The sequence below is a fragment of the Aphidius gifuensis genome, linkage group LG5, assembly GCF_014905175.1.
Source record: "Aphidius gifuensis isolate YNYX2018 linkage group LG5, ASM1490517v1, whole genome shotgun sequence".
Classification (NCBI taxonomy): domain Eukaryota; kingdom Metazoa; phylum Arthropoda; class Insecta; order Hymenoptera; family Braconidae; genus Aphidius; species Aphidius gifuensis.
The window spans coordinates 8,697,015-8,721,482 of NC_057792.1; the positions used below are offsets into that span (position 1 = coordinate 8,697,015).

General features: G+C 26.1%; 1 protein-coding gene across 1 annotated transcript in view; it reads left to right on the forward strand.

Annotated features, from left to right (window-relative positions):
- LOC122857496 (ETS-like protein pointed) overlaps nucleotides 1–24,468 on the forward strand; it is a 71,689-nt gene that overhangs the window by 4,760 nt on the left and 42,461 nt on the right. The window contains exons 2-3 of the mRNA XM_044159693.1: nucleotides 1,621–1,738; nucleotides 8,744–8,948. Of these exons, the coding sequence (XP_044015628.1) occupies nucleotides 1,637–1,738; nucleotides 8,744–8,948 (307 nt within the window). The 5' untranslated portion in view covers nucleotides 1,621–1,636. The remainder of the gene's footprint in view (nucleotides 1–1,620; nucleotides 1,739–8,743; nucleotides 8,949–24,468) is intronic.

Genomic DNA, 24,468 nt, shown 5'->3' on the forward strand with positions numbered 1-24,468 from the left:
AAAAAATACAGTGTCTCACGATTTCCATTTTGCTTGCTGGAATAGTGTTGGTGCCTATCTGTTTACACACACACTACGATTTTTAAGATAAAAGCGTAACAAAATTTTTAAAGAGAGGCCACAAAATAAACGTAGTCCTCCAAGCCTAAATAATAGTACGACTATGTCCCTTGTAAGCAACCTTAAGTTATAGTAAATGATATTTTGGATAAATAAACTTAAATAAAATAAGTCTATAAACATTTTTTTATTATGAAATAAGGTCTATGTCCCTTGCAAGCAACCTTAATCTGATCCAGATAAAAATTGAATTATATATTTTTTAGTTTTCTAAAAAATAATAAATGTCATTAAGTTAAATTTTCTAGAACACTGAGCGTATTTAGCCAAGTAGATGTTAAAAGTGGGTGTCAAAATTAAGTTGCTATTTAGTTTTGCTGGTTTTTTGCTGTGTTTTGGAAATAAAGATATAATTTTGTTAAATCAGCAAACTTAAATGTTCTTGCTGTATATTTAATTTCTAAAGCACTGCACTATTAATTTTAAAAATATATACCTCGAAAAAATGAGAAAAACGGATAAATATGAATTTTGTAATCATCATATCTAGAGCACAGAATCATATCATATAGAAGTATAGGAGATATATACTTATTATTTATTTATAAAAACAGTTCATTGCGATACGAAAATTTTTGATGTATTCGATATGGATAAAAACCTCGTCAAGACGGTCGAGATGATGTCAATTTTTTGTGCGTTTAAACACCGAGAATATTGAAAAAAAGAAACAATTATTTTTAATTTTTCTTAAGTTTATATTTTCAAACTATATAAATTATAACTTTATTATTTTCATCTCCTCAAGTTGATTTAACGTAAAGGTCAATATTATCCCGTTAAATGATTTTTCAACTACAAATTAAAGTGCTTCTAACAATTATTGTTCAGAATTTCTCAGATCAAGTGCAGTTCTAAGTTTACGTGATTGATTTGGCTTGTTGTTTTCTCTAAATAAGCAAGACGAGTTTTTACATTTTTTTTCTTGTTTTTTTTTTCATGATCAGTTTAGGTCATACTGGATTATTTGTTAACGGAATATCGTGTAATAGTAACATCATATTGCACTATTTTATTTTAAGTAATTTTTCAAAATATAAAAATTTTCGTATGAAAAAAAATAATGATAAAATTGTAAATAAATCTAGAAATATGTAATGACATACCCCCCAATATCCGATCACATGATTTAAAATAAAAAAAACCACAAAAGACTGGAAAAGAAAGTGGCAAACCTCTGTCTCATCTTCTTTTTATCGTGTATATAATAATATAATATAAAATAAAACGTAATGCATAAATGTATCGAGTTAAAGCCCGTGAGAATAGTGGCAGGTTTTTAAGGATGCATGGACAGAGTATACAAAATTAGAAAAAAAAAACTTGAAGCATTTTTTTACATCTACCATCTGTCGTACGGGTGGTGTGTCTGGGTAACATGATACTTTGTCTTCTTTTTTTTTTTCTTTCTTCATTCTCTACTCTCTAAAAAAACCCTGTAGTGTCTTCTGAAAAATTTAAATCTCAATATATTGAAAAATAATAATTTTATTTTTGCAGATTTAATTGAGAAAAAATGGACATCGAGTCCATCTACGATTACGAAGAAGAAGAACAAGATTTTTATGAAGAAAACGTTGCTAGAAAAGGCTATCCAATTGATCATCGAGCCCTCAAGGTAATTATATTTTATTTTTCAAATATTTATAAACTGTTTGTAGTTGTAAGATTAGTATATGTCTTTGATCCAAATAACTAATTCAATAATAAATAATAAATAATAAATTTGAATATACAATATCATTAATACTCGTAATTCTTATAAAAACAAAAAAGGATATTTCGTTATTTTTTGTAAATCAATTATTTATATTATCATGAAAAAAATATTTAAAAAACCGATATAAAGTATTATTATTATTATCATTATTATCATCAAATAAATCAATAATTATTTATACCATATTTAAATCTGGCTTGTTGCTGGCTGATATAGTAATACGTTCAAGTTGTGCTGTGACGATCAAACCTTCTTCTATTCTTGAATGAACGTAGCCTCTGTTATGCATACGTTTTTTTTATTATCTCTTTTTAATGTCGACATATTAAAATATAATTTTTCATGTGTGTGCATATGTGTTATTTTTCTCTCTCTCTTTCGTTTTTAACTCACCCACACATTATTCACTCCTTTCTGTTTGCCTAATATTAAAATGACTAGATGCTTAAACTGCACATTATTATTATTATTATTATTATTATTATTATTATTATTATTATTATTATTTATATATGTGCATGTGTGTGTATGTGTATGTATAATATATATAATTCAAGTAGGGGGATAGTCTATTTCAGATTACTGTCAACCAACCATCATCATAATTATTATTAATTTTTTTTTTTAATCTGTAGCTACCTACGAAATCAAATTTGAGATACTTGAATGAATATGAATTATTAAATTTAGCTAAAAACGATCGATAGTAATAATATAAGTGAAAAATAAAAAATTAATAAGGACAAAGCGAACAACGACCTCAGTTTTAATTAAAAAAAAAAATATATAATTAAATTATCTATTTTCAAAATAAAGTGAATGATTTTATTTTATACAGAATTTTATCGATAATTGTGAATATATATATATATATAGATTGAATTATTATTAAAACAAGATTGAAATAATGATATAATCAAAGAGAAATATAAACAAAATGTGCATACATATGCAGGTGTTGGTTACGATCTAGGCGTGTAATTGAACACATTTATGTGAGACATCATACATCTATAGAAAATTGTATACAAAATACAGAATCACTGTTCCATAAATGGTTTGATTATATGCAATGCTTAAACCTTTTACTTAGTAGCGATTTTATTACGATGATATATATATATATATATTTTTGTCATTCGACGATTCATCACATAATTTTGCAGTTTGTTTTATTTATTTTTCATACCCCATGTGTTACTATTCTCATGCGATAACTTAATTTTTTTTATATTATTGTTCTGATTTGTTTAAAGTAAAAAAATGAATAAATCAAGCTCAGGGTAATATTATTTTTATGTATACGTTTTATAGTTATTAGTTGACTTGGTTTGCACGAACAATGTCTTTTTTTTTCTTTAAAATATTTTTAGTTTATTTTTAATTAGCAAAATATAGATTTATTTTTTTATTTTGATACAATAAACTGATAAACTCATTTAAATTCAAGTTTTGTTCACAGCCAGTCTTATCAATAAATTTTTTTTTATGTTTGTGTGTAATATTAAGATACCAATAAATTATTTTATTGTCGAAATAATAGTTAAAAATAAAATTAAATGTGTCAAGTTTTTTGGTGACCTACTGAGATTACGATTAAAAAAAATAAACAAAATTTTGTAAATGACATAAATATTATTTTTAAATCGAACAATTTTTTTTTTATTTAATGACAAATTTTTAACGACTTTAATAACGATCATTTTGTCCTTTATATATAACTAAATATATTAGTTATTATCTTGCGGAAATCGTCACGTTTTAACAACCCTGTTTATTCAACGCAACACACAACATCCGTCTTTATTTTCAAATCCCTTTCTTTACTTGTTTTTTTTTGTGTGTTACTCACAATTTTTTGGATAAAAAAAAATAAAAGAAATAATATTTTTTTTTCTGCTTCAATTATTTCTTGAATTGATTATTTTATTTGGTTTAAAACTGCTGCTTTAAATGCACATTCGTTCTTCAGTTATTAATAGTTACATTCAAAAATAGATTTTAAGTTTGACTCAAGCTTTGCACTACACAAACCTCCCTCAATACTAAAAAAAATTATTTTATTAATAATGATAAAAATAATAATAATCATAAAAAAAAAATAATTATCATCATCATCATCATCTTTATCATGAATAGCTTTTAAGTCAATATATATAATTTCAAGCGATTTATTAACTTTTTTTATTTTTATATTTTATTTATCACAAAATAAAAAAAAATAAAAACAACGATAAAAAATCGTACATTTAAATATAGTTTATGAATAACCAAGTTTTTTGACCTCCTTAAAAATATATATTTGAAAAATAGACAAAAAAAAATTAATTTTATATATATATATATATATGTGGCATTTTATTTCAAAACGGACGGTAACTGTTGAAATAACTCATATAATTATTTTTTGTTTTTTACTTAACTTAACTGCTTTGTGCTCTTAAAAATAATATAAAGTAATAAAAATTACGTCTTCAAGGTTCAACGCTTGTATCTGAACGTATTTTAAAATTATGTTTTTTTTTTTAAGACTATTTTTTTTTTCATTTGGCTTTTCAACCCTCCCATAAAAATTTTCCTAACTGCTTACAGCAGTAGACCGAGTGATCATATAATCGTCCATACTGACATTCAAATGAACCCAACGTTAGGGCTCTTATATATAGTATATAAAAACTCGTAATACCTGATACTTGAGTGGTTTAATTTATACTAAAAAAAAAAAAGAAGAAAAAAAACTGAGCGTGTTTTGTTTTCAATCGTTTAAAAATAAATTTAATAAATAATTACATAAATATATTATTCTATATACATATTTATAAAAAATTCTCTTAGTGTAGAGCAATGAACTTTATAACTAAAAAATATTTAAAATTAAATGAATAGTATTTAAAGTATTTGATAATTTGATAAACTTAAATATATAGCATTTTACTAAAACTAATTTGAATTTGATAAAATTCTAAAATTAATGTGAAATTTTTTGACGTTATTCTACAATACTTTGACCTTTTTTTATAATTTTTGATAATTTTATTTAAAAAGGTAAATATTAAAAATAAAATAACATCAAATACAATTTATAAATATGTATATTATTCTTATATATTTATGACTCAGAAAAGCTTCAGAATACACCCTACTGTTGAAAAAGAAAATTATAATTTTAAAAATATTGTCTTCCAAGTATTTTTAATGGAAAATTTCTATCCATCTAAAGAGGGGATCGTTAAAAATTTCTGTACAAATATATCTCATTTCGATAGACGATAAAAATTACTCGTCATTTTGGTATAGAAAACCCCATGTATGTACATACCGTTGTTTATATACATGCACTGAACGTATATAAAGAAAAATGGCAGTCATTTCCCGCAACCCTTGCTAATTAAATTCATGATTTTATTTTTATCGAGCTCTAATTGTTTTTTTTATAATTTCCTACTTATAAGTGACTATCTGGGATTTTTGCCAAAAAAAAAAAAAATTATTTAAAATAATCTTTTGACATATATATGTCTAGTCTCAAATCTTAAATAAGATTATTAAAAAAAATTTATTTTCACGATAAAAAAAAAAAAAGATCAAGGTAAAATAATTTTGTTAAGATTGTTTTTGTATATTTCTTCTGTATCTATTGAATTAAAAAACTATTTTCTAATGATTTAAAAGTTTTTTTTTTGGTGCTAAAACAAATTTACCCCATCTGGGTCACTGAGAAATTGTATTTTCTGAACCCTAAATGTTTTTTGTATTTTTAAATTAGCTTTATTTGGAGTTATACTATTTAAAATAATTCAGAAAATTTTGGAGCTGATTATAAAAAAAAAAACATGAAATTAATCAGATATAATCAGATATTTATGGCTCCGTGAAGTTGGCGCGCAACTTCATCGTAGAAACTTCATATAGGGCACAAAAGAAAGGTCTGAATTTGTAGTATTTTGTAGTAATAAAATTAGAATTTGTAGTTCAAAAATAAAGGGTTAAAAAAAGGGTTAAAAGCAATTTTCTTCAAAAAATCGACTAAGGACGTTGTATATAGGTCGAAAATCTTTGTCAGAATTTGTAGTAATTTGTAGTGAAAAAATTAGAATTTGTAGTTCAATAGTTTTCCCGGAAAAATAATTTATTTATTAGGGTATTTATAAAACGAGTTTATTAATAGAAAATTAGCGTGAAAATTATCAAACTACAAATTATAATTTTTTCACTACAAATTGCAGTAAGTCTTTCTGCATTAAAAAAATTTTACAATTTTCATTTTGGACAATAAACAAAAAAGTTATGCATTTGTTTATTAATATATCAAATTTTAAATGTTAATTAACTTTTTTATTTATTAATCATATAATCAAAATAAAAATGTCTACTTAATGCAAGGAGACTTGCTGCAATTTGTAGTGAAAAAATTAAAATTTGTAGTCTCATAGTTTTCAAGAAAAATAAACTTGTTTATAAATACCTTAATAAACAAATTAATTTTCCGGGAAAACTATTAAACTACAAATTATAATTTTTTCACTATAATTTTCTAGAAGCCTTCCTGCACCTAACTGACATTATAGAATAATATTATATTGATAATAAAAATAGTTATATTTATTTAAACATTTTGGAGTAAAAAAAAAAATAAAATAAAAAACTTATCTTCCGGGGAAAATTTTTTCCGAAAGATAGTTCAACTACAAATTATAATTTTCTCACTACAAATTGCAGCAGGTCTTTTTGCATTGAATAGACATTTTTATTTTGATTTTGAACAATAATTAAAAAAGTTAATTAACATTTAAAATTTAATATAATAATAAAAAATTGCATAACTTTTTTGTTTTTTGTCCAAAATAAAAATTGTAATATTTTTTTAATGCAGAAAGACTTACTGCAATTTGTAGTAAAAAAATTAGAATTTGTAGTTTGATACTTTTTTGGAAAAAAAACTTGTTTATAAATACCTTAATAAACAAATCAATTTTCCGGGAAAACTATTAAACTACAAATTATAATTTTTTCACTACAATTTTCTAGAAGCCTTCCTGCACCTAACTGACATTATAGAATAATATTATATTGATAATAAAAAAAGTTGTATTTATTAAAACATTTTGGAGTAAAAAAAAAATAAAATAAAAAACCTATCTTCCGGGGAAAATTTTTTTCCGAACGATAGATTCAACTACAAATTTCAATTTTTTCACTACAAATTACAGCAGGTCTTTTTGCATTGAATAGACATTTTTATTTTGATTTTGAACAATAATTAAAAAAGTTAATTAACATTTAAAATTTGATATAATAATAAAAAATTGCATAACTTTTTTGTTTATTGTCAAAAATGAAAATTGTAATATTTTTTTAATGCAGGGAGCCCAGCTACAATTTGTAGTGAAAAAATTAAAATTTGTAGTTGAATCTATCTTTCGGAAAAAAATTTTCCCCGGAAGATAGGTTTTTTATTTTTTTACTCAAAATGTTTAATAAATATAACTATTATCAATATAATATTATTCTATAATGTCAGTTGGAAATAAGGCTTTCTAAATATGAGAATTAGATTTGTAGTTCAATAGTTTTCCCGGAAAATTAATTTGTTTATTAAGGTATTTATAAACAAGTTTATTTTTCTTGAAAACTATGAGACTACAAATTTTAATTTTTTTACTACAAATTGCAGCAGGTTTCCTTGCATTGAATAGACATTTTTTTTTTTATTTTAAATAATAAATAAAAAGGTTAATTAATAATTATTATCTGATATATTAATAAACAAATGCATAACTTTTTTGTTTATTGTCCAAAATGAAAATTGTAATATTTTTTTAATGCAGAAAGACTTACTGCAATTTGTAGTGAAAAAATTATAATTTATAGTTTGATAATTTTCACGAAAAATAAACTTGTTTTATAAATACCTTAATAAATAAATTATTTTTCCGGGAAAACCATTGAACTACAAATTCTAATTTTTTCACTACAAATTACTACAAATTCTGACAAAGATTTTTGACCTATATACAACGTCCTTAGTCGAATTTTTGAAGAAAATTGGTTTTAACCCAACCCTTATTTTTACTGAAATTAATTTTATCTAAAATACTACAAATTAAGAGCTTTCTTTTAAGCCCTATATGAAGTTTCTACGTTGAAGTTGTGCGCCAACTTCACGGAGCCGATATATTTGACATGAAATACAAATCGACAGTTTAAATTTTTTAATTTTTAGTTGAGCAAATTTTCTTTGAAATTAAATGATTTCGGTATCATTTGATAGTTAACATTGGCATACGTTTATTGTGTCACAAATATAATATATTAAAAAGTATGTGTCTGTGTGTATATATGTCTCAGCAAAGTGTTTCATTCAGTGTTGCGCACATGAAGGTCAAGCGGTTGAAAGTTGCTACTACTCGTTGTGCGTTTCTGTCAATTTTTTTTTTACAATAATTCTGTCTTTTTTCAGTACTCGTCTGCACTCTCATTCGATTCACTAGTCCTTCTTTTTTCCACGAAATCCCTCTTTTGCCCTTCGTCTTCCTTTTCTTTTTTTATCTCTTTTATTTGTCGTTGATGGTTGCAGCAACGGTTGAAATATTTTTTTTTTACACTCGACCAGTTGCAAGACTTTTACAAATTCTCCCCTCTTGTGTCTAGATACACTGCAGGCAGCTTCACTCATTCATGCCAGCCACTTGCCATCATTCTTGTTTTTTTTTTTTTTTTTCAAAAATGATTATAATTAATAAGAAAATACAGACTTTGGATCACAATTCAAAGATAATATAATTATTTTGTTGTTATTAATTTGTTGTTTTTCGTAATTATTTTAAAAATTCTACAAATGAATTAAAATAATTTCTTTGTTGATAATAATATATTATATTTATTTGTATTTTTTTTTCATAGCGAGATGCACGTGGACAGAATGGAGTTTTGGGATGTACTAGTCTCAGTGGTGGTGGTGTTATGATGATGATGGCTAAATACATGAAACAAGAATTAGCATCTGATGCTGAAGAAGAGTGTTTGGTACCAACATTGCCAGCAAGATTTACATCAATGAGAAAAGTACCATCGTTGTCAGATTTGTCGGATCCAGACAGTTCGCTAGGTAAGTTATATTATATTTTTTATTTTTTCAAGCTATGAAGTTTTTTTTTTTTGGTGTATGTATACTTATTGACTTTCTGGTCAATGTCACGGTACAAAGTATGGGTAATAAAAGTATAGTACACTCAAATAGTTATACCATATACGTATCATGATTCTTGCTATTGTGTTTTGACTTTTGACGTAAAAGTTTAACTGAGTTTTGATTCAAAGTAAGTCTGCTCCAGTCACATATATTTGGTCAATACAATGCAAATATAGAGTATCTTCTGGGGCTTCTTGAACCTGACGTGTGACTTATACTCGTAAAAAAAAGAAGTCATGATTTTTATAAAAAATTCTAAATTTGTACAACTTTATATAGCCAATTTGTAGTTGGAAGATTAAAGATTAAAAGTCAAATTTTTACCAAATCAACTTAAAAAGCCAAAAATTAATAATTTGATAATAATAATTTTTTCTAAAATGCTCAAAAATAATGATTGATATACACTTACTGCATATTGATCTTATATACAATGTTGAGAAATTTTTGGTCAAAAGGTGCAAATTTTTTACTTCAAAAAATCAATTAATAATTTATATTTTACCATTATTATATCTATGACTATACTGTAGCCATAAAAACAACTTTTTAATGTATTAAAACATAGTCATTTTGACTCTACATAAATGTAGCGTGACATTGACCAGAATTTTTTTTTTTTTTTTTAGTGTAGGAATTTGTGATATGATATTATATATATATATATAGCAAGGCGATAACAAGCAAACTAAGCTTTTTTATATTTTTAAAATATAATTTTTAGTTTTATATCATGAGTTACAAATTAACTTATAGATAATTTGTATTTTAAAAATTTAAAAATTATAGTATACATGTATAGTTTGGAGATAATATTCTATAAGAACATATCAGATTTTTAAATGACATATGAAATCAACAAAGAAAACAAGTTGATGGTTGTAGAGTGTTGTAGTAGCCCGATATTGTTAACGCAATGAAAATATACAGCTAGAATATTACAAATTGGATAATCAGCAGCATCCTCATTAAGTATTCCCCCACTAATACATACGCCTCCGTCTTCCCTTCAACTAAATATTATATGTTGTCCACACACTTGTTCACTATTCAAATAATCATTTCAATTTTTTCTATATGCAAAATTTTATAAAGCCTTTATCACACACAATAGTATAGTTTTTTTTTTTTTTTTTGTAATTTTGATTAAATAGAAGGTTTTATTTAAAGAATCAAAATTCAAAAATAAAATAAAATTTATAAATATATATATAATATGTGGCCCAACCTTGTGCCTGAAGGCATGACCAGAAGTTGCATCCGGTGTGTCTGTGCCACTGGTGTTTTGGCTTATGTTTCGTGTTAATATCAATGCATCCCTCCACCTTCTTCTCTTTTCTCTTAATTTTATCAACATTTTTTTTTTCTCACGTCCTATAATTTTTTTTAAATTCAAGTTTTTTTTTTGCCTCTTCAATTTTCCGTTATAGGTAGTATATAGATCCAAATAATGTTAAACAAAAAAAAAAACATCCGGTGAAAAATAAATAAATAAATAAATAAATAATCTTATCTTTACAACTTTTTGAAAATATATAATACTCCTTTTTTTTTATTTTCCAATTTCAATAAAAGTTTATGTTTAGAGCTTAAATTTTCCTTTTTTTTTTTTCTTTTACAAAAAATAAATAAGAATTATTTTAAACTTTGAAAAAATAAATAAATAAATTTTAAAACAATATTTAAAGTTTATACAAAATTTCTGGTATACACACTTTTACTTTATATATCAACAGTTTTATATTAACTGATTGAATTATTCATAAAAAGATATTCTGTTTATTGTTATGCACGATCGGACAAATCGATATAGAAAAACTCAGATCAAAATGTTTTATGCAATTGTTGAATTTTTTATGATTATTCTATCTATTGTCTCAGCTCAAGAATACACTGACATCAAAACAAATGTCTTTTTATTTCCTTTGGCAAACAAATCACTTGATTTTTTTTTTTTTTTTTTTGATTTTCAACTCTACAAAAAAAACAAAGAAATTGACACCTAATCATTGTTATTCTCTGTTAATTCAGTAAATAATTTATAAAATTTGAATTTATCATTCATCCGTGTTATATCCGTAGCCAGATCACGCCCTTGTCGTTAAATAAAAAAAAAAAAAATCTTGAAAAATAAAAGAGGTATATAATATATAAATCAAAAATAGTTTGTCTGCACAAACCCGAAAAAAAAGAAAAAAAATGTAGATGTTTTGTCATTCTGGGAAGCCATTTACTCTGTCTATTTTTTTTTTTTTTTTTCTTCCTCATTTCCATGTGAGTAGCAAATAGCCCTAGTGTCAATGTGTGTGTGTCATTTGACTGGCGAGTTGAAAGGGCATAAACGTATGATATGATGTACGCACCGATTTATTCAACGCAACCGAGCATATAGTACACACCGGATGAAGAGGTAAGGGGACACGACTCACTGTCCTCTTACGTGCCTAGATTAACCAAGGGTTTTCATCATGTTTAAAACTTTACCTGACAAAATATAATATTTATTTTATTCACTTTTTTCCTTTTCTTTTTTTTTCTATATAAAAAAAAAAACATAAAAAAACACTTGTGCATATTTTATTTATAATTTCATTGGCTTACGTTTGTTTTATTCCTCACATAGCATATATCACTTTGATCGTTTTTCTCACTCTACAAGTTTCATATATCACGCGCACAAAATGCGCACATATAGCTCTTAAAAATGATATTATTTTATTTTTACCTTCAACAATTTTTGGTACTCGGTTTTTTTTTTTTTTTTTTTTCAGTTTTATTAATTTTTTTTTATTATTAAAAAACTATAGATAATAATCTCAAGTGTAAACAAACCATCTCAAACAAATAGCTCTTCAAGCAATAATGATTATTTGTTTTATTATTGAATTTTTTAATTAAATTAAATTCTGAGTAATCATAATCAGATTCATATACTTCGAAGAAGTGATTATTAGAGATTTCAGTGAATTAACACATACTGGTTGCAATCCCACATTATATATACATTATTAAAATTTTATTATATATTTTTTAATTTATTTTGAGATCGTGTGAAAAATGGTCAGAGAGTAATTTTAAACGGTTGATTGGAAGCCCTCTCGAGTATGTGCGTATGGTCAAGGGGCCTTCTCATCATCGTGTGAAACTGTCGATTTTAAAAAATGAGAAGAAAAAAAAAAAAAGAAAAAGTTAAGTGAAGAGCATATATACAAGGTGGTCAGCACATTGCATGGAATATGTAACCACAGCTGTGCGTGGCGTGGTCGAAAAATATATCATGATGCCATCAGGAGCATCATCTCCAAATCCCAGACCTATATAGTAAACGACTAAGATTTCTCATAATAAATATAAATATATTAAAAAGATTGAATTCTCTTTTAAAGTTTACAGAGTACCTCAGTCAACACTTTTTACAATCGCAAATAAAACTTTCGAGGACTTTTGGTTTTTTTGTTTTGTTTAATTGTATTATCAGACTGTTGAAAGGGAGACAAACATTGTGAGTCAAACAAGGCCCACATGTTTTGTCAATGACCATGAAAATTTAAAATTTTATCATTTTTTTTTTTTTATAACTGAATTTATATTTTTTTTTTTTACTGATAGAAATGCCATTTTTGAATATTATTTAAATTGATCAATCAATGTCTAGAAATAAGTTTCGTAATTGTATATATATTCATTTGACCGATTTAAAATGCTTTTATTGCCATCTATCATGAGTTTGATGTAGTTTTTTTTTCAACAAACTTCAGCCAATTGTCGATAGACGGCGTTAAGAAAATGAAAAAGCGATTTGTCACGTCGGTAAAGAGGATTTCTTAGTTTTTAATTATCAACTTTACAGAATAAAGTTTGAATTATAATTGAACAAAGAAAATTAAAGAATATAAAAAATTGTAATATAAGATTATATTAAATTTGCTACATTGACCTCAATGCATTTACAACTTTCTATTTAAGTTGTGTAAACGAAAAAATATATTTATATATTCAATTATAATTCCAGGTTTTTGTTTCATTCATGAAAATTGTGTTGTAATGCGCCAATTTATATTTATTTTTTTATTATTTATTTACGAATTTGTAAATGTTAAGAAAAAAATTACTTGTATATTTTTAATCTACATTATCGACATTTTTTAATTGTTTTTAAAGAAAGAAAATCATTTTTGGATCGTATTAGATTTTAGAATTTTTTTGATGAGCATTATATCATTTGTCTGTAGTTTATTTAGTTTAATCGATTATCTACGGATTGCGGCGCTGAGGGTGGGTGAAAAAGGAATAGAAGATTACCACAGGTCGCAGCAACAGGTTATGTGACGTCACAAGACGGTGCCACGTGACTTTCGAAGCTAGTTCATTCATAAAAAGTACTTATGCCGGTAGGCTTTTTTGTATGTCGCATATCGTCAATATCTTTCTCTGCACCGAATATCCATAGAAATATAACAACCTCAACGACAATTTGTTAGTCAAATAAAACCGGTTCTACAAAGAAAAATAAAAAATAATAAATCCTGATTGTATATATTACCAGTTTTAATTATTTTTTTATTTTACTGAATCGATGGCAAAGTCTTCTTTGTTTGCTTCATATTCACACACAATATTTTTTCCGGGTTAATCTTAATTACATCTTGATTTTGATGGAAAAAAAGGCTTGACAAAAAATATTATAAACACAAATTATATTAATGTAATACCAAAAAGACAGCAGGTTGTTGATTGCATCATGTATTTGAGTTAATAAAAATAATTATATTTTTAAGGAGAAAATTTTATATAATGAAGAAATAACACCACGTCAATGTCTTGAGGGTCTATCTTGTTCTGTCCCGTTCAAAAAAAAAAAAAAAAAAAAAAAACTGATATTCTTGGACTCGTTTCAACCTCTCTTTTTCTCCTCAGACATCTTGCTTTGCCCTATACACCAGGTTTGGCCACGCGAGTTCATTCATGAGATCGTGGGAACGCATTATTGTTCCATCATGTATTTTACAAACTCTCCCACCTCAACTTTCTACATGGTAAACCTACCTTATTTCCCCACTTTTGTTATATGTACCTGTTCACTATGTCCACCCTCTTTGCCATCTTATAAGTCTTGGGTACAGTGGCTGATACAAGTTACGTCACATCCACACCGGAAGCCATCCAACATTGTTGTACGGACGTCTTGTTTGCTGATATTTTGCGACCTTTTACATCCGCCGTTTAAATTAAATTGTTTTTTTCTCTTTTTTTTTTCTCAATTAATTTAATATGTCACACCGTTGTTATATACATACATATATATATATATAACATTATCGATAATTTAATCAATTGCTACATGAAAAGATATTTATCGAATGAAATCGCTGCAAAAAAATTTGTGGCAGAGAATCGGTTCGGTTAAAGTAGCACAGTATTTGGTTTCTACAACTCACTGAATTCTTGGCGTTTAATATATATTTATTTTAATTATTTTTTATTCTCTTTTCATATTTCAGTTCAAAAAGTTTAAATAAATTTTTAAAAAATTAACAGGTTAATAATTTTTCTCCGAATAATTATAATGTATATTTCGCATTAAAAATATTGCATATTATAATTATAGTAAATATAATGCAATAAATTATATACTTTTAGTTGTTTCATATATCCATTGAGTCATTCTGCCGAAAAAGCTCTGATTAGTCTCTTTTTGTATATACGTAACGACTGATGTGAATGACGGTCATACCTTTTTTTTTTTTTTTTTTCATTTGGTCAGCAAATAAACTATAAGAAAGACCACACAGGACATTCATTTTTTTTGTATTGCTATATAGTTTTAGTTACTATATAAACAAAGTTAACTGGGTGGATTTGAAAAAGACCGTCACAAAATAATTCGTCACAATTATTTTGTCATCTAGGAAGAAATCAACTAAATATAAATATAAAAAATACCATCATAGAATCATTATCGATAATGGATCCATTTTGTTTCATATATAACATATAGTTTTAATAACGAAAACATTTTTTTTTATATCAATCAATTGATGAATAATTCATGTAAAAAAATTCAAATCATTGTCATTCTTAAAAATACATACATTATTAATTTTTTGAAATAATATAATTATTTAAAATTTTTCAATCATATAACTTTAAATACGTTGATTATTAACAATTATATAATAATTCAATAATTATTATTATATTTATTTTTTATTATAAAGATGAATAGAATGACACTTTACTTTAAATACTTCCATTTTTATTTTATAAATTAAAAAAAATAAAATAAAATTGGTATATCGACAAAACTTAAAATCATAAAGTTATTTGAACATTACTTTGACTAGTAAAATACATTATTTCATGACTGGTAATCACGCCCTCGTGGTAGATATATAAAGCTCAAAGTATCATCTCCATGTTCTTCATTGAACCTGCAGCTTCAGGCTATATTACCCGTTTTTTTATAACACATAATGCCTCCTCAACTTCACTCGTATATATATATATGCATCAAGTGCAGAATATCACTCGGATGATTATCTAGAAAAATTTAATGCTTATTCTTTTTCTTTATATTTTTTTCTATGTAAACGATTTTACACTATATTTATTATATTCTTGTATAGATATATAGCATCTGGGCAATTCAAAGAGTCCAATATTTATGCTCGTCTTTGGTATGCCGCTATTAGGCTTCATTACAACAGAGTTAGTTTTTTTTTTTTTTTTTTTCTCCATCGTTTTTTGCCAATAACTTGCTCCAGTATATCAACCGAAAATAATCGTAATCGGTATTATGCTTTTATAATTTAAAAAAAAAATGAAAACGTATAGTCAGTTCCCACACATCGATTCTATTTTTTTTTCTTTTTTTTTTTTTTTTTTTTTTCGGAGTTTACACATAATCTTTTTTAAATATCCGGAAAAATCCAGTTATACAATTGTGTGTGTTCAAAGGGGGGTATTTACCTAAAACATGATGACATGGTTTTTTGTGCCGATGGAAAAAAAAAAGAATTAGATGCTATTAAAGCAGGTATTAATAACACGGTGGTCGGAATAATGTGTTTCGGCATTGTGGGTTGATCATCATATAGTGTGATTGATTGTATTGTAGACATGGCGCCTCTACTTTTATTTGGCCCATCTACAACGCCTTCAAAGTTCCGCTTTCATCAGTTGATGTGGAACCTATCTTTATCATCTCTGTCATTAAGTGTATATATATACTATATCTAACAAATAATATAACCTTGGTTTTTTTATTTACAAAAATATATAGCCAAATTTTCTTTTAAATCTCATATTTAGAAAAAAAAGTTAGAGTTTTAACTAAAACTTATCTATAGTTGTTCTCCTCCTTTCTTTTTTTTTGAAGATTACACGTCAACCATTCTAAAAAAATAAACTATAAAAAAATATATATAAAATAAATTTTTAAAAAGTACCTATATATATATATATAGAGAGAGTTTTATTTCGATAAAGTTGTCAATTATAAATAAAAAAGTTGTACTTAAAAAAATGGTAATGTATATATATGTTATTGAGATGACAAAAAGGTTGAAAATCACGACCATCTGCACAATCAAGAGTCACAGTAGCTATAAACATTAACCTTTAATTGACTCTTTGTTTTCAAAATAAGTTGATGTGATAAAAATATATAGTAGTTGTTAACGACAACGAGTTGTTGCGGCTATGATATTACTTACAAAACGATCACATCTTCAATCGATATGTGTATACATATATATTGTATGAGGCAAAATACCAGATATCCAAGATATAATGGGACATATACATACATATGTATACAGTATTTATGTGGTAAAATTGATATCTCTACACCTGTTTTCCTTCCAACAATTTACTGGGTTTATTCATCCTATACTTCACTTAGATATACTATATATAAATGAAATGAAAAAAACTAGCCACACCAGATTCTCCTTAGTATTATAATTTATGAATGCATCTGTATACATGTATTGGTATACGTACCTCGAAGCGATCAACTTTTAAATTACGTATATATATGTAGAAGCATTGAAATCATCCCCTCTATGTATATTAGCATCGCAATAATTTCTTGCTTCTTGTGTTCAATATTATTTTTTTTAATTTTAATGATTTTCTCAATTTTATGTTTAAACATTTACTTGAATTTTTTTCTAATACAATAATGAAATTATATTTTTGATATGGCCGTATACGTTGAATTCTTTTGTCAATTTGAAAATACTTCTCGTAATTTTTACTAACAATGAATGCCAAAAAAAAAAAAAAAAATCTTTGTGTATTTCAGTAATCAATATATTTCCTAGATAGTAACTGTTGAAACTTAACAACTTTTATAAGAATGTTTTCAATATAAAAAATTGTTTATTGTTGATAAAAAAAATTAGTAAGAAAAACTGAGTGCAAATGATGAATGAACTATCTTAATTTTTCTGTAAATTTTATACTTATTTGCTTTAACAAATTATAATAATGATTTAAAAAAAATTATCTTGAAATAACATATATTTTTTTTTTCATGATCTTTTATGTTCACTTATAATAATTGAGATTAATTATTTCGAAACCAGAAGCTGTTTTTCAAATCCAGTTTGATATTTATAGAAGAAAAAAAATAAATGAATATAAGTTCAATATATATAAAATATAGAATTTTCAGAATTATAATGTGCTGGATTATATTATTTTGATATTATTTAATCGTGAAGTTCTTGATCTTGTTCAATAATTATTAATCAAACTTGATCGCGCTTTTTTTTTATAATATATGTTGAACATAAAAAAAGAAGAAGAATATTAAGAGAGAATAATAATTTGTGTTGCGAGTATCAAAAGGTCGGATTTTCAAGATGATTGCATGGTGCAAAATTCACCATGGCAATAGCTATTGCTTTTCCTGAGGCTACTGTATGGAACATCTATATATATATATATGTATAATGTATATGTACCATAATTACGTTTTAATTTTCAATAGCCAGAGGTAACCACTCAAAGCATTGTCGTGAATTGTTTTTGTTTTTTATTATTTTTATTTTCATTCCATACTGTTTTTTTCTTTTACTCAATTTTATGATACGGAAAATTGCAGACCTGATGGCCGTATGCCTACGTGACTGCTACCATCGTTATATTGGTATCCGCAGCTTCTGATAATACATAAACGAAAGGTGAAGGAAAAAAAACGAACAAGTGAGTGAGGATATCTACCACCACGTGCTGCTCCAGATCTCGCCGAGTTTCATTCAACTCTGCACACTCGCTTTCTCTCTCTCTCTTTTTTCTTTCTAGCTACCATTTTGCTGCTGCATTCTATATAGAATATGTACCTATATATATACTTATAAAACTTGTTGCCTTACCTCGTTTCATGGTCAAGAGGATACTTTAATCAGGCTTAACGATTATCTTCTATTTTTTTTTCCTCCATTGCTATGCTCATTTCGTACGTAATCACACGCAAAAATTGCTCAATTTTGTTTTTTGTTTTTATAAATAAATAAATAAGAAAAAAATAAAATTTTCGAATAAAAATTCCATCAAGATAGTGGATTTATCTATACTTTATCATATACTGACTGATTTAAAATTTGAAAAAGCGTGGATGGCTTAATTAATTTATCATCAATGTATAAAAAAAAATATATTTGTGCAACAAAGTTTTAAAACTAAATATAGCTGTTTCTATATTAAAAAGTAAGTGACATGAAAACTTGTTCAAAGATTATCATTGAAGCATTAATTGAAAAATGAATTTTTTATTGACAGTGAAAATAACAAATCGTGATATGTTAACAGCTAGTATATAGGCTTTAATATATTTATTCATCCTAACATTAATATTATTTCAAAATTAAATATTCAAAATTATCAAGTAGGTTTTTTTTTTTTTTATAGTCGTTTTGTTCTTATTTGTTCAGTAATTTTTTTGTACTGCACCTCCTATGAGAAACATAGCTTGTGTTTTTTGAAAATTATTCATCATATGAATAATCAAAATAATTTTGATTCTCAATAACTTCAGAGTGTAAATTGACAAATACATTTACAAATTTATATGACATTTTTCTTCCTCTTGAACGAGTTTTTCATCGTTTTTTTCGAGATTATTTTTCTTCATTAAAAATCGTGCTCTCATGTAAACAGTTTCTTGGCTACTTTTTTATTTATTCGTTTTTTGTTTCTTTTTTTTTTTTTGGCATGAGAATTGTATCCCGGGTAAACGTCATTTCCCTTTCACCATTCATACTCTTTGACTTTCGCAATTGCGCAACACAATTCAATAGTCTTGATGTTGACCATACATCTATATCCTCAACAAGTGCAAAAGATTTTTTGTCTTTATTTATCTCATTTTATATTCCAATATACATGTATAAAGGGATTTCATGCGAAGAGCTGGTCTAATATCTTATAGCTGACATCCGTTTGATATATATAAATGAATTTAAAGAGTCTTTTTCATTGTCATTAAGCTCTTTATAAGCAATATTCTCGTTTATTCAATATTTCAATTTATAAATAATGATATAAAACAGCAATAAAAAAGAAAATATAAGTTTATATATATATTATTACACGTCTGTCTATTACCAGGCCTATTATATTTTCTGCGGTACATTATCGCTTATTTCACTTAGATATCTCTGAAAGCGTTGCGAAATTTACTTAGTATATACATATAGTATTTAGTGAGGTTGTTTGAAAGTATAAAAAAATTCAACACAGTGATTGGTGTTAAACAATGACAACACATAGGTAAATGATTACAAAAAATATGACTGTCAATGAGCGCAAGCTAATATATTCCACAACTTTATTAATAATATACTAAAAGTTATCGAATGCGAATATAAAAATTGTTCAGTCTTCAGACTGATTCAGTGATTAAGTTTTTCTTGTATTGACAAAAAATACACATAAATGTTTAAATAGCTGGAAATTGACTCATGAATTTTTTAAATAAAATTATATATATAATTTCTTCCATAACCAATCGGTGTTACTTTACAATAATTCCATGATTTTCACTGATAAATAATTTATAGGAATATGGTGTCGTTTATTAGATATTATATTCTTGAGCTCAAATGAAGCAACAAAATACATAATTGATTCAGCCGCAAGCCAGTCGTCCAAGTGTGCAAGTGCATCAAGAAGAATATGATATTTTGCAAACGCCATCAGATTCTTAAAGCCGGGTGCGGCAGTAGATACATAAACTCAGGTGGATGCATTTATGTGTTGTGTATATCTGAGGGGAAGTCGAACAGGTTTTCAAAGAGGATGAGTGTAAGGTCATCCAGAAAGTAGTGGCTGAATATAGATCTCGTGTTAACTTACCAAGTATTGTGAAAAACACATCATCTTTCGTACAAGTCATTAATTTATAAATTTATTTAAAAAAAAGCTCACAATATCAAATTTGTTATAAAGCTGTTTATTTCAATTTCAATATAATCTAGAAAAATTATTATATATACAAATAAACTAAAATATAATAGAATGTTTTTTTTTTTTATTTATTTAAAGTAGAAATTTATTCAATGAAATATTATATAGTGTAATATACTATGCAAAACTATGTGTACATGTACGTTACATGTTTTAAATTTAAATATAGTCTATTCAATTTATTGTATTGCAATAAACATTTGCAAAACAGCAATATTTTATTTTATGATATAAATCTGATATATTTTTAGTTTTTCTGCGACAAAGATTAAAATATCGATGAACATGCATACATATCGAGCTGTTTCCAGTGGTTATAAAGAAAAAGATGATGATGATGATGATAATGATACTGGCGGTGAAGGAGAGGGAAAGGGGGTCTGATGTTGGTGGTGAGGTTACATCGTTTAATAGCGCACCTGTTCAACCGGCTTTGAGAACCAAAAAAGTAAGCGGTATTTGCGTCCGCGTGGATCTTTTCCACGTAGTGGGGGGTAAGAGGAGGATAGGGGGTCAGAAATGCATTGGATCCAAGGATCAGAGAGAAAAAGAGATGACAGCCACGCGATCGAGATTTATTTTCAAGTCGAGTAGTGCTCACTTCACCGCTCTTCTGTATATATTCTTTGCTTTTATTTTTATTTTTTATTCTTATTTATTTACTCATTTTTTTTTCCTTCGTTTTCTTCAGCTTCCTTTTGCTGAATTCGTTCTTTCTGTGTGCCAACATCTGCTTGAAAATTCTCTCCTCAACCTCTCATATTTTTTTTTTTTTTCTTTTTATTTATCTCAACTCTTATAGTTAATACATATATACACAACATAATATACGCACTGCTTGATTCACGATAGAAAACGCTTTCTCAATGCAGTTATGCATTTCCGGTAACTAATATAAATATATATATAAATTGTATTATTTGTAAATTGTTTTATTGCAGCTTGATGCTTTATCAAATTTCAAAAATCTTGTTATAACCCTGGTAGAAATTTGTGAGCGCTGCCCGACTTAACCTGTACAAGCATATACATATATATGCTTAATTGCTTATACATGTAAAGTCGGGCCAATAAGTCGGAATTTTTCTACCAGGGAACTTGAGAAAAATATTGTTCATGACTGAAAAAAAAATTTCTTCATTCATAAGGAAATTTGAAAATTTCTGAGTCTTTGAGTTAGCATTCAAATTATTCAAATTCATATTGCAAAAATTAAAGTACAAAAAAACAAAAAAAAAAAAAACTCGTTTTTGAAAGTTTACGATATTCATTTATAAAATTTTTGTTATTTTCAAGAATCTTTCAGTTTACCTGAAGCTCAATTAAAATTTAATCATAAAAAATTATAGAGCATTATCATAAAAAATTATAGAGCATTATTTTAAAAAAAATTAATAAAAAAACCTTATTAGTTATTCTAAAATTCAAAAAAAATAATATCTTTGTCAAAAATATGATTGTATTTTGAATTTTAAAAATCTTTTAAAGATTTTTTTTTCAATCATGGAAAAATTTTACTCAGTGCATGTTTATATGCAATTATAATACATAACTATTAATTCGTCATTATCTTCTATAAATTATTACTCAAAAAAGATGGAGAACAAAGAATATCATTATCTAAAAAAAAAAGGTTTGAATCTTTGTTAAGTCTTAACTTTTATGTTTATATTTATCTATAGAAAGCAAAATAAATATTGAGAAAAATTATTTCACATATATTTTTAGTCTCATTGCCTACTATATACAGTATAAATATATCAGAATTGTTCCGGACGTACAGATCCTTTATAATTCACTCTTGCGTCGTTTCGATATCCGGTTTAAAAAAATGAATACTACTCCATATATAACATACGATCGTGGGATCGAGAGTATTTCTTATCAATATATATAAACATGATACATTTATTGTTTTTTTTTTGTATTACTATCAACAATATAACCCACTTAAACTAATAAAAATAAAAATTTTTTTATAAAATTTATAGCTTATACATATTGTAAGCAAAAACAACATATATCAAATTAAATCAAAAAATAAATTAACATCAACTTGGCGTGTATAAACGTTGTGTGGTGCTTTGATGATGCGTTGTGTTACTCTCTCGAATGAAAAACAGGTTTTATAAGCTATCAGGTTCTGCAGTGTGTTCATGCTGCTGTATTGGCACTTGTAAAATGAAGAAAAAAAGCAAATCAGCAATCTGTATAGAGTTTAATTTTTAAAGTGATGTAATAATTTTTGAAAAATTATCCTGGCTAAAGCGTGTTTGATAATATCTATGAATTTTGTGTGTATATACATAGCCACATAGATATATATGCATCAACTAAAGTTGGTCTGCCTTGTGTTTATACGAACAGCATCAAGTCAACATGCAAGTCCATGGTCATTTCAATCAGTGGTAGACATGATCCCCAGCAAGAGAGAGATCTCTACGAGTCCCCTGCCCATCAAATACCTTGATCAAGCATTCAAAGTTCAAACATAACTACTGTCTGTAATAACAAATACAGATTGATTAAGAAATATAAGTAAATAAATTTATGAATCCTTCGATATCTAGTTCATTGAAAAGAAAAAATAGGTAGTTTGCCTGTATGTATCAGTGGAGCAGTCGAACTTTATTCGAAACTAACAAGTTCAGGTATAGTTTACTGAAACTTATTATATATGCAAACCAAATAAAGTATATATGTCACGTTGCATATATCAAGTTCAGGTCTTTGCAGATTCGAGTTATTTCGTAATCCAGATCTGGAATCAATCAAAAATTAAACTTAATTTAATACACTTGAATTTATGAAAAATCTATATTGAAGCAACGATAATACGATATCATTATTTATTTGAAGAAATAGGATTTAACAGGTGCATACATCATAATTTGTTGGCAATACAAAATTACAATCCAATAGAAAAATTATATGATACTTCAGACATAATCTGAAACGAATCATACAATTGAGTTATAGGCCCAAATGGTGGCTCCCTCTTGCCTTAGGGCAAATCAGTATATATAACGTTACACGCCCATCGTCTTTCACTGTTTCTTTACACTATTCTTATCACACTTTCTATTCCCAAGAATCAACAAATAAATTTCATTTTTTCATTTATATTTATACAGTCACAAATATGAGTAGTATTTAAATTCAATGATTTTTATATTTGTGTCAAATTATAGAAAATCTTTGTATTATTATTTATTAGGACAATTAAATTTTATTCTTTATCAAAAAAATTATCTTATTGTTGAAATAAAATAAATTTTTTTCATCTGTACATTGATATAAATGTCAATATGGTAAAAACTTTAAACCATGAACGAATCATGTTGAAATTTAACAAAAAGAATCCTTTTGTTAAATTTCAAGATGTTTATTGTTCATGTTCGTATTGAAGATGTTGGTAATTCATGCATTGTATACTAACTACAGTATTATGCTGGTATGAATTCTTGCTCTATATAAGTTTCTCTGCTGCTGTACATATGTTGTAGATATATGTATATTGTATTGAATATTGATTGAGTCAATAAGCATATTGTCCTCAGATATAACAAAGTTTGATATATTTTCTAGATGTATACCAGCGTCTGAGGATGAATTGATTGAATTTTCTGACCCTCATCATGAAGCTCGGTTCTATATAAGTTAATATACTTTTATGACCCTATTTATCTTTTGCCTGGACATTGACAAAGATATTATTTTGCAGTTTAATACATAAGTATTAAGTTTGAAACACTCACTAAAAACTAAAATGTGCAGTAAATCTGCGTGTTAGACAAAAATTGAAAATACTGTATAGTCAACGGTATTGTTGTTATATATCACTTGCTGCAGTTTATCAACATTATTTGTTGTATTGAGTATATACATATACATATAACAAAAAAATAAAAAGCCAAAGTGCGTAGGTGTTGTTGTATCGCGCCGGCGTGATGTGAGATCG